At 38.8% G+C, this 15,403-nt stretch overlaps 2 protein-coding genes across 2 annotated transcripts in view; both read left to right on the forward strand.

Moving 5' to 3' along the window:
• The window catches only part of LOC109098225 (synapsin-2-like), a 211,685-nt gene extending 198,560 nt beyond the window's left edge, over positions 1-13,125 (forward strand). The window contains exons 10-13 of the mRNA XM_042733531.1: positions 6,024-6,176; positions 7,038-7,104; positions 10,004-10,634; positions 12,143-13,125. Coding sequence (XP_042589465.1) covers positions 6,024-6,176; positions 7,038-7,104; positions 10,004-10,634; positions 12,143-12,272 — 981 coding nt within the window. The 3' untranslated portion in view covers positions 12,273-13,125. The remainder of the gene's footprint in view (positions 1-6,023; positions 6,177-7,037; positions 7,105-10,003; positions 10,635-12,142) is intronic.
• A 1,956-nt stretch (positions 13,126-15,081) lies between these two features.
• The window catches only part of LOC109103539 (peroxisome proliferator-activated receptor gamma-like), a 30,784-nt gene continuing 30,462 nt past the window's right edge, over positions 15,082-15,403 (forward strand). The window contains exon 1 of the mRNA XM_042733540.1: positions 15,082-15,219. Within this exon, the coding sequence (XP_042589474.1) occupies positions 15,177-15,219 (43 nt within the window). The 5' untranslated portion in view covers positions 15,082-15,176. The remainder of the gene's footprint in view (positions 15,220-15,403) is intronic.

A 15,403-nucleotide genomic window follows, 5' to 3' on the forward strand; every position in this document is an offset into this window, starting at 1 on the left:
TCATGGAAATATCAGAGACCAATTGAAGCACATATGATTGCACTTGTATATTTATTCAGTTTCAAATTTCTCTTTTTGGAGTACGGGTCCAATTCACCAGAGGCATCACCTCGTCTTGGGCATGATCCAGCACTGTGTCCATTGCAGATATTTGTGAGGCGGCCGGCTGGGCCACGCCATCCACATTCCAATGTTTTACAACCTGGAAATTTCTAATGTCTCTTCCCTGTGTCTTTGTTGTTGATGGATCCACATATTTAATCAATTACATCATAACTCCAGTTTTCTGTTTGTCAGCTCAAACCTCCTCAGATTGCATTATTTATTGGTAAATTAATGTAACTGATCATTCTTTTCAAAGATATATGATGTACACATATGAGAGCTTATCTGTATTTTTCTAAATGTGTACACTTTTGGACTTAAAGCTCAAACAAAATTGTTTTGTGCATTCCTGCGATCAAATAAATGATAGCAGGTGTGACTGAAGTATGTGTTCTCTTTTTATCTGAAATATGTTGACTGATGTGTACTACAAATGAATAAACTACTGTCATATAACATTTTTTTAAATCATTGGTCAAGTATTGTCCAATTCTGTCATGTTCGTTTTGCAGTATAGCTAGTTTTCCTTGTAGTTTTCATTCATCTTGCCCTTGCTGGTGAATTGGAGGCTTTGTGTGTGGTTGTTCTGTGGAGGCAGGTTTTAGAGAAACGCTGTGGGATTATCCATATTCGCAATGTATTTGAAGAAAAAATCATAATGAACAAAAATGTGCCGCACTGGAGTGGGCCGGGGCTCACGATACGGCACAGACATAATACAGATTATTTAAATTGATTGTGTAACGTTATATCTGTATTGGTGATTCTTTATTTTAATAATGAACAGGCCGCACTTGCAATGAATATATGCGCATGAGGCGCTAGCGCGATCAAATCGCTGAAACAAAATACTCCGTCACTTAGGCTACAGTAGGGCATAATGCGATTTTGAATTCAGTTTGAAGATTCAATAATATAAAAGATTATTAGAAATGTTATAAAGCGAACACTGTTACGTTCTCATTTCGCTCTGGAACCTATACGAGAATGCAATTTTCCCTGAATATCCAGAATATTGCATATGTGAAAATTGATTTTATATAGGCCTAACAGTTCAACAAAAAAAAGGCAATATTAAGTGTACATTTTAAATTTTAAAATAAGCCTACCATTTTAAACACAATATTGTCCATATAGTATTTTACAACAAAATAATAGTTCCAAAAGAGCCCCGGCCCCACTCCAGTGCGGCACATTTTGATCATTATGATTTTTTCTTCAAATACATTGCGAATATGGAAACATTTGGATTTGTGATGAAAGAGAGCTGTACGTGAGCCCAGTTTCGCTTTACATTAGGTTTTGGCTTGTTTCTAGCTATTCTGGGCTTGTCTGCTTTCCTCTGCATAATAGGCTATATTTTATTAATAAAACTGTTTACCATATTTTGGTTTTAGCCTATATAGCCTACTGTCTTTGTCCAGCTTCCCTTAAGGATCCTTTCTATATCCTGACGGTTTTAAATGGGGGAGAAACATTGTATTATGGCTATTTGCTTTACTGATAGCTATTAATAAGGTTATTAATATTACAATTTTTATTAGCATTAATAGTATTTATTAGGCCTTACCGAATTGGGCCTCCAATGTCACTGTTATAGTAGCTACATCCACATTAAGTGTTTTAGAATGTCCCAAAACCATGTCTTAAACTATAGGCAAAGCTGACTGTAGCCTATTTGAACTTGAGTCCAAGTTTAAAATAAAACTCTTTCTTTCTATGAGGGATAGCCTTCGCTTAAAGTGCAGTTTACCAGGTTACGTTCATATTCTGGGCTATTCTGCTTGTCTGTCTACTTTAATAATATGGTGTGTAATCCGTGTACTGAATTAAGTCATCCAGTGTGTAACAAACGTTATAGTCACGGGAAGAATGAGGCGGGAACCGGCGAACATTCAAACAAAACTTTAATAATAAAATATACCTAAAAGACCGCGACAGCCCCTACTCGTGGACGACTGTCGCACACAAACAGAACCAAAACACAAAATAAAGTCCGAGCCTGGTCCTCTATCGTCCAACACTGTCATCAGTCCCTCCTTCAGTTCTCCTTCGCGGGACTCGTTACCGGTGAATGGCGCAGGTGCTCCACCGGCCTCGCTCCGTTCCCACGGCTCTCACACAGTGTTTTACATTAAGCGTTTTAGTATGTCCCAAAAACGTGCCGTAATAAGCATGCACTGACTATTTCTCCAAGTTCAAAACAAAACTCTATGAACCGCTCCATTGTGAACTTATGGAGCTGTATAAACCACTACAAGCTGTAAAGTAAACAGGAAGTGTTTGTCCGAACTCAGCTGTTTTTGCGAAAGAACGCAAAAGTTTTGCGAGGGAACGCAAAGTTTCTCGAGAGAACGCAAATGTTTTGCGAGAGAACGCAAAAAAAAAAAAAAGAATTTTTTCCTCCCACCCCAAATTTTTTTCACTCACTCTGAATTTTTTCCACCATAACGACCCTTTAGGGGCTCCGTAACTTACAGTTTCTGGCTAGGCAAAAAAAAGTTTTTTTTTTTTTTTTTTTTATACCAGACTATTGATGTGCTATTAGCCCAGCTAGGTGGCAGAGTTGTTACAGATTTTTTTATGCTTATCTGTGAATTTTTTTTTTTTCTTTGATCTGAAGTGTCTTTTCATATATAAATACCCACACTGCCTTTATCAGTCTATACTCTACCAGCTAATTGACAAGAACCCCAAATAGCAGTATTTTTCCCAGCAAAATATTTATGTGATCATCAAGTACTTCAGCTCACCTCTATCACTTGGATTTCATATTGAATTTTTCCCATGCCAGGTATATTTTCGTCGCCGTGTATGATCTTCTCTCCAGTTACCTCGGCTTGCATCACTAATCAGAAACGAGTCAGATGTTATTACTAGTGAGTGACACTGAAAGCAAAATAATCATTTCAGTGAAATCAGTTTCTTCTGATAGAAACATGTACAGGCTGTATCATGTATACATTACATTTACATCCGACAGCAATTTCCATTTTTAAAAACCACATAATGTGCTAAGCATACAAGAGTTCAGAGTGTAACCTACTATCGTACAGGAATGATTTCAGGATTTTCCTTATTGACAGAAATGCCTACCCTAGCATACCTTAGCAATTCGATTACTAAATACATAGTAAAAGAAAGCGCTAAATACAGTCCCACTCAGTGTTCGTAAAACTTACTGTAGCTGATCTCTCTCACAGGTAACCCACATACTGTTACCTACAAGAGCTGATAAACTGTATCTCGCGGCTTTAATCTGGCTTTATTTACTGTATTTTATCTTTTATGTGAACATTATTTTGAAATGCTACTAATAACATAAAAAAAACTTTGTGACCTGTTTTCAATCAAAGTCATATGATACGTGACACGCAGGAGTCCAGTAGATTCTCAGGACTGTGGCTCAAGGTTTTTAAACCTTTTTAGAAATAAATTTTCATGCCATCGATTGCATGATTTGCCTGTGTTTTGTGTTCAGAGGCTATTATTTTGAAGTGTATTTCTATCTGTTGTTTATGGTTTATTTTTCCGTTGTTGGTTTCTAGGGTTCTGAGTACATTCTCATTTGATTTTGTTCACCTGTGTCTCATTTAGTTCTTTATTTGGTACTGATGGACTTATAGCCTTCATTTTCAGTTGTTCGTTGTCCATTTTTCTATATATGAGATGGTTTGCAATTCTGCCTTGGGTTCCTTGTGCTACTAAGTGTTTTGTTTAATAAAGATACCATGTGTATATAGATCCTCGTCTCTTGAAAGGCATGTATCTGCCTGTGATCACCAAAGATTATCACTCTCTCGAGGACCAAATCAGTACAACATTTTCTGATGATTTCCTGATTGCTTGGTCTGAATGAACCGCTAAAATCCATCCTATATGAGTTTTATGGAATGACACTGACACAATTTTAAGATGTGGCCATTTTCGATCCTAGGATCTATTTAACCATGGTAGAGGAGGATAAAAAAGCAGATCAAGAAGCCCACCATGGACCCTGAGCCATGTTTTGACTGTGTTTTGTTCTTAGATATTCTTATTTTGAAGTGTATTTCTATCTGTTATTCATGGTCTCCCTTTATTTTGATAGTATTTCAGCAGCGCGTGAGCGTCGAGCAGGAGCGTAGCCTGAGCAGCCCGTCGGCGCCAGGTCTAGTTTTGCTGCGCCGCTCACGCTCAATTAAAGTGACAGCACACTTTTGATGGACAAAATAAATATGATTTCACACAAAATATGCTAAAAATGCACAGAACAACAATGTCTCATGTGTTTGAATATGAATTGGAGTATACAGTATCATGAAAGAAAATGAAGAATAAAAAATATGTATAGAAGATTTAGTCATTTTAACTTAATTAAAAAAATTTATTACCATAAGCATTGTAACTTAAAACATTTTATCAAACTCGCAACAAACAATTCATCTTGCTTAGGATCTTGAGTTACAATGGAGTAGGCCATAAACATAAGAAATTCATTATTCATTCATTATTGACAGCTTCTGTAAATATTGTATTCTGTAAATATTGCACACGTGTTCATTTATGATTGACGTGACAAAATTACCCCTTTTATTTATTTTCAGTTCCACAGTTCCAGAAACGGAGCTATAGATACAATAAATGCACATTAAACATACTGACATATTCAACATTCGTCTTAAAAATATTATGAACACTCAGCGTGTTCACCTCGGTTAGAAACACACCTTTTCATTTTTAAAATGAATCTCTATGAACAAATAATGACTTAAACATAATATTCTCACTTAATGAGCTAAAATAGAATGTGTATTATATTGCTCCAAGGTCTTCAGTTACAAAAATGCACAACAATGACACAAGATGAACACAGACACAAAAAATCTATAAATTATATTTACAGCTTCTAAGAAAAATATAAAGCTTTAAATTACGATTGGCTAGAAATACATAGCCTACTTTTTTTTATTCAGCTCTACATAAAGAATAACTTAAAACATTTTGACATTCTTACTTAGCCTCACGATTAGTTAAAATCCAATGAATAATTCTCATTTCTCCTGATCAGTTACAAAAACGGAGCTTAATCACAAGTAATTTACATAAAGCATATTGACAGCTTCTATAATGGACATGGAGATTATGGACACACACTGAGCTATAACTTGGTTAATAGCGCATATCTGGGTAAGCGCCTGGGTAAAAGTATGTATTAAAAAAAACAGTATAAACAGCACGTTCTATAATTCAGTCTGACTGAAACAACAGGAGCTGTTTGTGTTGCACAGACTTACTGTGAAGGTAGAGTCTGAGTGAGAAGCATTTAGATTCAAACTTGTGAAGAACAGTTTTTAAAGTATTGGAATGTGTCTTTGAATATTTATCCGTGACATTTTAATTGCTGCTTGTGCAAAACTTGGGTCGGGATGATTTTTCAAGTAGGATACATTTCTGGGACTTATTTGAAAATTTATGATGGAAATTTTTTAATTTCTCTTTACAATGTTGAGTATTGTTGATGCAATTCTCATGCAACTCACTTAACGCCTAGATAATGTATATTTATGGTTTAATTGGTTCATTATTTGCTCAAATGTGGCTGTGTAGTGGCCTGCTTGTGAACCACTGCCAAAATGCCACCATTCTATGCAGCATGTGGTCCACAGGAGGAATGTGGGGAAGACCAGGGTTAGAATAAAATCAGCTGTGGTTCTGGTTTATTTTATTTTATTTTTTTCATGGCTAACATGTGGCCTTCCTATGGCTTACTTGAGGCCCAAATCTGGCAAACAGGAGCAGACCGCCCAATTGCCAGCATTCCATGCGGTATGTGGACCAGATGAAAGTGTCAGGTGTGGGCCTGATCTGGGCCTCAGGAGTTTTGCTATCTGGGTAGATAGACAGATAAGATAATGCTGCTGTGTGTTTGGCTGTAGGTGGTGGGCTCGTCGATGCAGCTGATTGGAGATCACCAGCTGGAGGACCGTCAGCTGATCGCTGCCATCGTTCTGGCCAAGATGAACCAAGACTCAGGCCGCACAACAGCTCGATCCCCACAGAGACCTCCAACCACTGTACAACCTGCAGAAGTACGGTCATCACACTCCACTGCACTGCCACACTGCAAGAGACATACCAAAATAAACATTCAGATTGGAGTTTCCAAGAAAGTGTTTGTTTGGTTTATGTCTCATATCTTTTTAGACAACTAGTATCACTCTCAGACAGGTTTGCTAAATATTTTGCCAGGAAAAACCTACTTAAAGTGTGTTGCTCCACATTATTAAAGTTTGTGTAAAGCAATATTAAAAATGTGTTCTGAGTTTTAGACACCACAGAAAAATGTGTTATTAACCACCCAGCCAAATTTGAATGATAGTTCACAGTCTTTGTAGCAATACATTTCTAAGATTTCTAATGTGTTTAGAAACAGTTCTCAGGGCTTTAAGTGAGTCACAGTTCTCATGCAATATGGGGAGGAAGAACAACCTTTCTGAAAATGAGAAACATTAAAACAAAAACAACTAATATTTTACAAAAACTAAATAGAGATTATCAAACTGTCAAAAGATCTGTGAGTGATTAAGAACTGGGTCACATAAAAGCTTATTAAGCAATGTTTCTGTCAAACAAATTAAAAGGGCATGCAGCACCACTAATCGAAGCTCACAGACAGAAGCCTTTACACTTTCCTCAAAATACTACTATTTGAATATTTGTTTTACTTGAAAAAAACACGAAGGTATCCAGCTACACACAGAATCCAATACAGGCTAAAAAAAAACGTATAGCAAAACATTTTTTATTTAATAAATTGCACTTTGGTGCTACAATTTTTCTCTAGTTTGTTATTATCTTTTTCTGTCTACTGTCGCCCCCTGGTGTGAAATCAGTGGAAATGCACTAAGACTGAAAACCATTTGAGTGTGTTTGTTTGTGTGTGTCTACAGAACGCTGCCTTAAAAGAAAGCCTGACTGACCCCAGCAAGACCCTCGGCCAGCGACCGCCTCCACAAGGTTGTTTACAGTATATTCTCGACTGTAACGGACCAAAACAAGTCCAGGCAAAATGATTTCCACTGCCACAATTCCAGATACATGGTTCCCACAATAAATCGAAAGCTCAGTTCACTGCTGCCGGTTGAGGTTAAGATAGTGACAGATGCAGTAGTTTGGAGCTTGTGCTCTTCATGAAGTTCTCCCCTATGAAGTGTTTTCTGTACTGTTCACTTTTCTGTCCTTGTTTGCTTCTGATGGCTGCATCCGTTTCATTTGTTAGTCGTGTGGTTTCCAGGGATGTCGCTGCCAGCTAAAGAATTATTCTAACTGTGCCTACGCAACGTCCAGTGCTGTGGTGTCTCATGTGGTCGATATGTACTATGAAAGATTGTTGACCTTTTGTACTTTAACTTATTTCAGTAAGGGTAGTTCCTAATCGTCCAGCTGAGATTTGCTTTTGGGTGTGTGCTGTAACATTTGTGTGTGCGTGCTATATGTGTGATGTTTTGTTTTTATTTATTTAAATGTAGTGTTTGTGGTTTTGCATGAGTAAGTCCATGTGTTTACATGCTGAATACACAACACGTGTATTCGATGACTTTCTTTAAAAAAAATAAAATAAAAAAAAAAAATTTTTTTTTTACTACTTGCAGAATGGTTTCTAAAGAGGTGTCAGAAGGTAGTTCTTTGGAATTGTCTGAAGCTGTCTTAAACGTTTGTTTTTTCAAGGTTACCAAGAAGATTTTCCTTCAGCCTGATGAACTGTAAACAGAGCCATAAAACTGAATGGCCATTTCATTCCAGACTTAAGCCAGTCAATTTTAAGATCAGGTTTAATGAAGGTTTCAGAATAGGTTCGCTAGATTAAGCAGACGAGTCCTTCCTCCCATGACCTCTTGACTGTCAGCTTATGTTATATATCCTTCTGAGCAATACAAAACCTACTGTAGTCAAATTGTCAAAATGGGTGAATCACAAGAAACCTGTCAAGAATGGGTCATGTTAATATATCACCCCAAAATCAAAATTAAATAAGAACTTATATTTTGCATAATGAAAATAAAGCCTATTTTAAAACCACTGAGGTTTTCTGAATTGCAATTAAGCATTATTTTCATCATGATTAAGAAGGGAAAATGATATCACAGCATATTTGCTGTACTGCCTTTCATTTCTGACCATTTAAATGCAAAACACGTTTGTAGTATTACACTAATTAGAATCACCACACAGATAATAGTAAATACCAAAAAAAAAAAAAAAAACTCAAAGTAAAATATCTGGATTCATTAAAGATTTTTTTCATCTTTTGATATTTTTGTGAAATGTGACCTAGACGTGTTTTTGTGACATTCACCCAAATAAGAAAGTACATTTTAAGAGATGTCTTAAAGTAATCTTATGACTGTTTACAAACCGATTTGGGTTTTTTCTCTCACAGCCATCACATGTGTGTCATGAATGCAATGCAATTTCACAGTATCGCTAGAGGTACCACTTTTTAGCCATTCAGTGGAGTCACTGTTTTTTATGCAAAGACATTCAATTAAATAAGCTAATATAGCGATACAGATTTGGCCTTGACATTTAATAATGCAATATTTCACAAACAAGGAGTTTTTTCAGTTATAAAAACATGATTCTTAGTGTTCTTGGACAAGACTGAATATGTACAAGAGGGATATCTGGGGTGTTATCAGTGTAGTGCCTGCTCTGTATATTGATGTTTTTAACTGTTTTATCAACATGCAAGATGGTATCTATAATGCGCAAGAAGTATCTATGTTCAGAGTTTAAAATATATCCTTATACTGCATGGGAAATGTTTACTTAAGTATATTTGCATGCATTACCAAAGAGTGGAAAAATCTAAAATATTTTTTGTGTGAAAAATATACCTAATGAAATTGATGAATGTACTCATGATTCTTGTGTAGAATCAGATCTCCATCGCTTAATGCTGATGTAGCGTCCCATAGTGTGCTCTGACTTTATACCCATTGACTTGATTCGTCTTTGCTGATGTCACTGCCTCTTTAAATCCAGTACTTGGGTTTCATCTGTGATTATTTATTGTCTGATATAGATCTAGTCTTTCCCCCTCATGTCCAAAGTAATAAAGCTCCCATGTTCCAGACTTACTGTTCTGTGTTACTGAATGATATTTTTGTTAGACTCGGTTCAAATGGAATACCCTTTATGAAAGGCATGCGATTCATTTGAGTGTCTTTGTAAACTTTCTAAAGGGTCAAGCCCACTGTGTGTTCATTTATAGTGAGATAGCAAGAAACATAAAGTATTTTTGAACAAACAAGCAGAACCACAAGACACACCTCGCACACTAGATTGTTACGTAATTCTCTCTCATACTCAAGAGAACAAAGAATCTCCCACATTTGACCTGATCCTGCATGTATCCTAATTGTCCCTTATGTTTGTTATACACTGCATAAAGAACACTGGTTTTGTACAAAACATACAACAAAGTATATCTAAAACAAGGCAAGGCAAAACATCCCAATTAAGGCCATGGGTGAAAACTAAAAGAAATGCGGTCTTTGTTTTAAAGAAGGCGCATGCAGCCTCTGGGTCTCGATTCTTTTGTATGCATGATCTGTTGCTGTGAACCTGCAGCTATTACTCTTCACATCCACACCTATAATACTGCTGCAAGCTAACTGTCCCATCTGCTTGTTTGGAGTAAAAATGTTTTCCTTTTGTTTTGTGGACATGACTATTCTTAGCTTGGGCATTACCCTTTGTATGGTTACTTTGGCCAGTCTTGGGGGCGCCTTAATTTTTTTTTTTTATTATTGTAAATCATGCAAAGTTTCCGGTGCTGGATTTAAAACCTTCTTGCAAGCCTCAACGTGTAAAAATGTTATAATATGATGACTCTCTTTTGTACTAAACCTAGGGGGGGCAGTGAAACCCCAAGACCCACAACCTAAGAGTCAAGAACCTACACCTGAGCCAGTCCCTGCCCAGCAGCCTGTGCCCAAAGCAGGCCCTACCCCAACTCAACCATCCACCACACATCAGCCCAAAGCCCAGGCTCAAGCAGCACCTGAACCCACTCCAGGGAAGCCAACGGAACTGCCCCCAAAACCCCAACCTCCCAAACCACTTCCCCCAAAGCCTGTGCCTCCAGTTCGGAGGAACTCCAAGCCTCAGATCCAACCCAAACCCCAGACCCCACCTCCCACCAAGGCCCAACCGAAAGCTCAACTGGGCGACACAGATCAGAATCTTGGGCAAACCCAGCCAGATCCAGTCCCTGCTCAAGAGCAATCCCCAGCCAAAGGTCCTGGTAAACCCCCGTCACCAGCTAAACCTCAGCTCCAGCCTAAACCAGTGCTCAGAGAGCAAGTCAAACCTGAAGCCCGAGCTCAGACTATTGCTCCATCTGAAGCCCCTATTAGAGCATCTGCTTCCCCTGCTCCCACCCCGGCCCCAGCCCAACCTACCCCAGCGAAACCCACCCAATCTCAGCCTCCTGTGGAGGAACAGCCTGCACCCCAGCAGAAGTCAACCCATCCTCTGTTGAAGTAAGCATCTTTTCACTTGGAGATCATTTGCTGCAAGGCATGTCCATTTGAGCAAGAAACCGTTCTGCAATTCCTGGAGGGCCACTGTCCTGCAGACTTTAGCCCCAACCCTAATTAAAAACACCTGAACCAACTAATCAATCTCTTCAGACTCATCAGAAACTTACACGCAAGAGCTGACTGGAGCTTAATTCTGCAGGACATTGGCCCTCCAAGAGCAGGACAGGACACCACTGCCCTGCATTAGGGTGCTTCTCCTGGAGAAGTGGGCTAAATCCCATACATGCATGCTATACAAAATACATACTATATGCTAGTGGTGGTAAACATTAACTTTGATATATAAAGTAACCAGTATGCCTAAATCCCAAAAGTGTACTTAGATTTTGTGCACGTATGCTAGCGGATGCATACAGTCGAATGTGTAGCCTTTCAAAGTATACTTCATTTGATGTTGTGCATGAATGTAGGCGGTTGACAAATGCGCTTTTGAAAGCTTTATCCATCTGCAGTGTCTGCTCAAATTTCCCCATAATTTATAACTGCTAACTGATATAACTGTTTTAAACCAAAACTGGGTTATCCCATAACCTCTTGCTCACAAGTGCTTGTAAATGCAGCCATCTGTTGTTGTTGCAGTCTCCGCTATTTTGTTGTTGTTGTCTCTTTAAATTTGTTCTCTATGGTGAAACAATAGCCTGGGCCAGTGTTGCCACCTTGTGGAACAACTGATTACTGCAAAACAAATTCAGTGCGCATGTACACGCATACTATTCTGATGGCAAAATTTGCGTCATGCACACTGTACGCTGTCCCTCGCTTACGCATAAAAAGTGAAATACACTTTCGAAGAAACAGTGCAAATCAGTTCTCTTGCATTTCAAAACCTTTGACCAGCTATTTTCAGTATACTACCCTGCTGAAAAAACAGCATATGTTTGTTTGGTATATTCTGAAGCATGGCAGCTGGTTTGAGCTGGTCCTTGATTGGTCCTTAGTTGGCCCTGAGCTGGTTATAAGCTGGTTATGAGGTAGTCCAGAGCAGGAGCTAGTTGCTTAGGACCAGCTTAGGACCGGCACATAACCAGTTTAAACCAGCACATGACCAACTTAAACTGGTTCAAACAAGCTATCATGCTTCAAAACATACCTAAACAGCATATGATGTTTTTTTTTTTTTCAGCAGGGTATGTTTTGGGACCCACTAATCCTAATATAGCATAGTATATAGGATGGACAGTATGTGGGGTGGAACGCAGTCCTACCTTCCTGCAGGGATCAGCTCTGCTCCACCAAACCTGCTTGTGCTTTTCCATTGAAAACAAATCCTGTGATCGGCCTGGTTCAGAGCTGCAAACTCTGCAGGAAGGTACATCTCCATGAGTGGGACTGAGTTCCTCTGCCTTCAGTACCTTACTCTCATGTTCATTGAAATTACACGTCTACTCAAACAAAGGCACTCCACAGACGATCTAAATTTGCCTTTTGCTTTTCCCACTGTCTTGCAGCAAATCCCAGTCCTTGACCAACGCCTTCAACGCCTTTGGCGAAACTTTCCGCTCCAGCAACGAGGATGAAGCTAAGGCGGAGACCATTCGAAACTTGCGAAAGTCTTTTGCAAGCCTGTTCTCTGACTAATGACGAAACCCCGCAGCTGAAAGGTGGCCAGGCACTCGAGTGACAGATATGCATCCTGGTCTGAGGTTAATTCCATGTAGCTGTGTACATTTAACCCCTCCTCCCAACTCTGCTGTAATTATCCGAGCGTTAATTAAGAAGGTTAGAGTGATGTACAGTGATTGTTCTCGCGAGATGTTGGTGTTTCCGTTTTTTGAGTCACTCTGACCTGAAACACTGGGATTTATATGAGGAGGGAATGGCTCTTAAGCAATCAGTTACAGGAAGCTGGAGTATGCTGGATTCGTCTATAGCCCCTCGATGTTGTGGCTGTATCATGGTAGTGTGTTTTCTTTACCTGGAGACAAATATTTGTGACTAGTTATCCTTGTTTATCCCCTGTAGTGTGTGTGTGTGTGTGTGTGTGTGTTTGTGTTTGTGTGCGTGTGCGTGTAACTAGTTGATGTGTTGTAAGCATTAGCCAGTGAGACATTAGTTCAACAATACCTCGGAATCTTTATCAAAGCACTTTCCTCTTCAAGTTTCCTACAATAATCAAAGCTTGGACTGGTCGGTTTCAATGCAGTGGTGGGATTTCAGTGGAACGCCTGGTGTTTTAGCGACATAGCTTGCATCCAGCACTCATCAACCTGTCAAGATATTCATGAGTGCCATGTTTATAGTATCTCTGCATATTGTATTGTACTGTATGTTTAACATCTCAGGAGTTTAATTTGAATCTGTGTTTATTCCGGCGTCACACTGTTCATGTTGTGTTTTCTTCGTGCACAGTATTATTGCTTTGCATGACCCAGTGATAATTGTTTTCTCTGTACAAGTGTCAATAAACATGTGGCGCATCATTCCACTGACATACCGGCGTACTCTGTGTTTCGTTTGCCATCTGCCTATTATATGTACATTCAGCTGAAGCATCAAGTGGCCACACGTAGTGTTGTGCATGTACTGTATGTGTAACCTTTTTGCAGTATTTGTTTGTTTCTTCACATTGTTAGAACCAGAGGACCCAATCAGTAAGTGCAAACTTCAGTGCCCTGGCCATTTGGTTTTCAAAAGGTTATTATGCTTAAAAAAAAAAAAAAAAAAAATGTAATAATCATGATGTATTTTTCATGTACTTTGTGACAAATAAATCTTTAGCAATGGTAGAAGTGAACGATTCATAATATGATTTGCCAGAAGGTGGCAGTAGATGACTAATGTTTTTGCTAACTGTTTATGGTTAAATGGTTAATGGTCAGCCTATGCCATCACAGCCTATCCAGAAAACCAATCTAACACCATTATACAAAATATGAGTGGGGGGTGCTCCCTGAACTGCCTTGGTTAAAACTCATTAGCACTCATTTGACACCAGAATCAAGAGCTACACAGGTCTGATGGTGATGTAAATCTACATTCCCATAAAAACATAAAGGGAAAGTGCAAATGTCTTCAAAACTATTATTGAACTTTCAATACTATTTTAAATGGGATGCATGCATGGTATCAGTACGTAATTTGATGACACTTATATATACACACAGCTCTGTCAGAACAGCCTAGAGCCTTTTTTCTCTCGATGGTTCTGTCCAGTCATATGATTGATGATGTTAGAATCTCTCATTACGTCAAACCTCTTTCCACATCTTTATCACACACTGTCTGATCATGTGAAACAATGAAACAATGTTCTGTAAGTTACTGTTATAGCTATAACAGTGGATTTCAAAATGCAGCAGAGGCAGAAAGGTTCAATGATAGACAGAGGGAAAGTGAGAGAATCTGCCCACCGAAGAGACCTGGTGTAATCTCAGTTACAAACAAATACGATTTGGGTTCACTGTTTCAGTTACTTCTAACTACCTTAAAACCAAACGGTTATAAGGTATTATTTATTATTATTTGACATCTAGCTGTACGAATTTCACAGTATCGATAAAATGCTAAATGATGATTGGCTAAATGCCTAAATCACCAGTTTTAGCGCTTGAAGCATTGTTCGTGGGTGCTGACAACAGGTGGAGCAGCCTAAAATCTCTAGCGCAGGCTCACGTACACTGGGCGTAAAGCAGTTCATTTGGCACAGATTTGTTTGGCTCTTCCGCATTGCTCCATGTGCTCCAAAGGTGTTCCTGATGGGAGGAGAAACCGAGTGGAAGTGTCTCAAACCACGCAGAGCTGTCTAACTAGACGCTATTGGAATCTTAGGCATTTCAAAGAATCTTTTGGAATATTTAGTGAAAACTATTTCGAGTCTTTTTTGGCATTATGCAGATTTGTAAACATTTTATGGCCATCATAGGTATCTCTTTAAGCAATCTTACAGAATATTTTGAATCGTTAGTCACTTTGAGAACAGATCTTTACAATCATGTAGAAATACTTAATCTGCATTATGTTTTAAAATAGAATGATTTTTCGCATCGAATCTGTATGCAGCCTATTTATGTTGTTCAATTTAGCGATTTTAAATATAGACATTATAGGGCACAGAAGAGAGAGAGAGAGAGAGAGAGAGTGTGTGTGTGTGTGTGTGTGTGTGTGTGTGTGTGTGTGTGTGTGTTTGTGTGTGTGTGTGTGTGTGAGAGAGAGAGAGAGAGAGAGAGAGAGAGAGAGCGCATATAATCGCCCAAAATGAACGCTGTCTAGGTAGGCAGCTCGCTAGGGTTCGAGACACCGTCACCAGTTCTCCAGTGCGCCTGCAGAGCTCCTCTGTCTGTGACTCACACCGAGCTGAAGCTGTGGAGCTACAGCAGGAAGACTCCTGCGACTCTCACACCAGGAGGACCTCTCTAGCGTCACTGAACACCTTCCAGAGACCCCTACAGGTCAGTGCACTTCAAGACCACCTCTAGTGAGCAGCAGGTGAATCCTTAAGAGAACAGTTCGTTTAGCCTACTTTGTGTCTGCCAGCTTACTTACATGTTGCACCGTTTCAATATTAAAAAGCCATCATTTACTTCGGGTAAGTGTGAATAAACAGCTTATGATATTTAATTATATTAATAAATTGCATAAGGTATACTTCTTGAGATGCATTCTAAGACTCTGTGAACAAACTGCTGAGTTTGTGTGTTTAATAGTTGAGTTTAGCAGATTTTAATAGTAAGCAACATTTAGTAAAATGTCTGTTTTGCATAGCTGCGCTT

This window comes from Cyprinus carpio, chromosome B11 (assembly GCF_018340385.1).
Source record: "Cyprinus carpio isolate SPL01 chromosome B11, ASM1834038v1, whole genome shotgun sequence".
Lineage (NCBI taxonomy): Eukaryota > Metazoa > Chordata > Actinopteri > Cypriniformes > Cyprinidae > Cyprinus > Cyprinus carpio.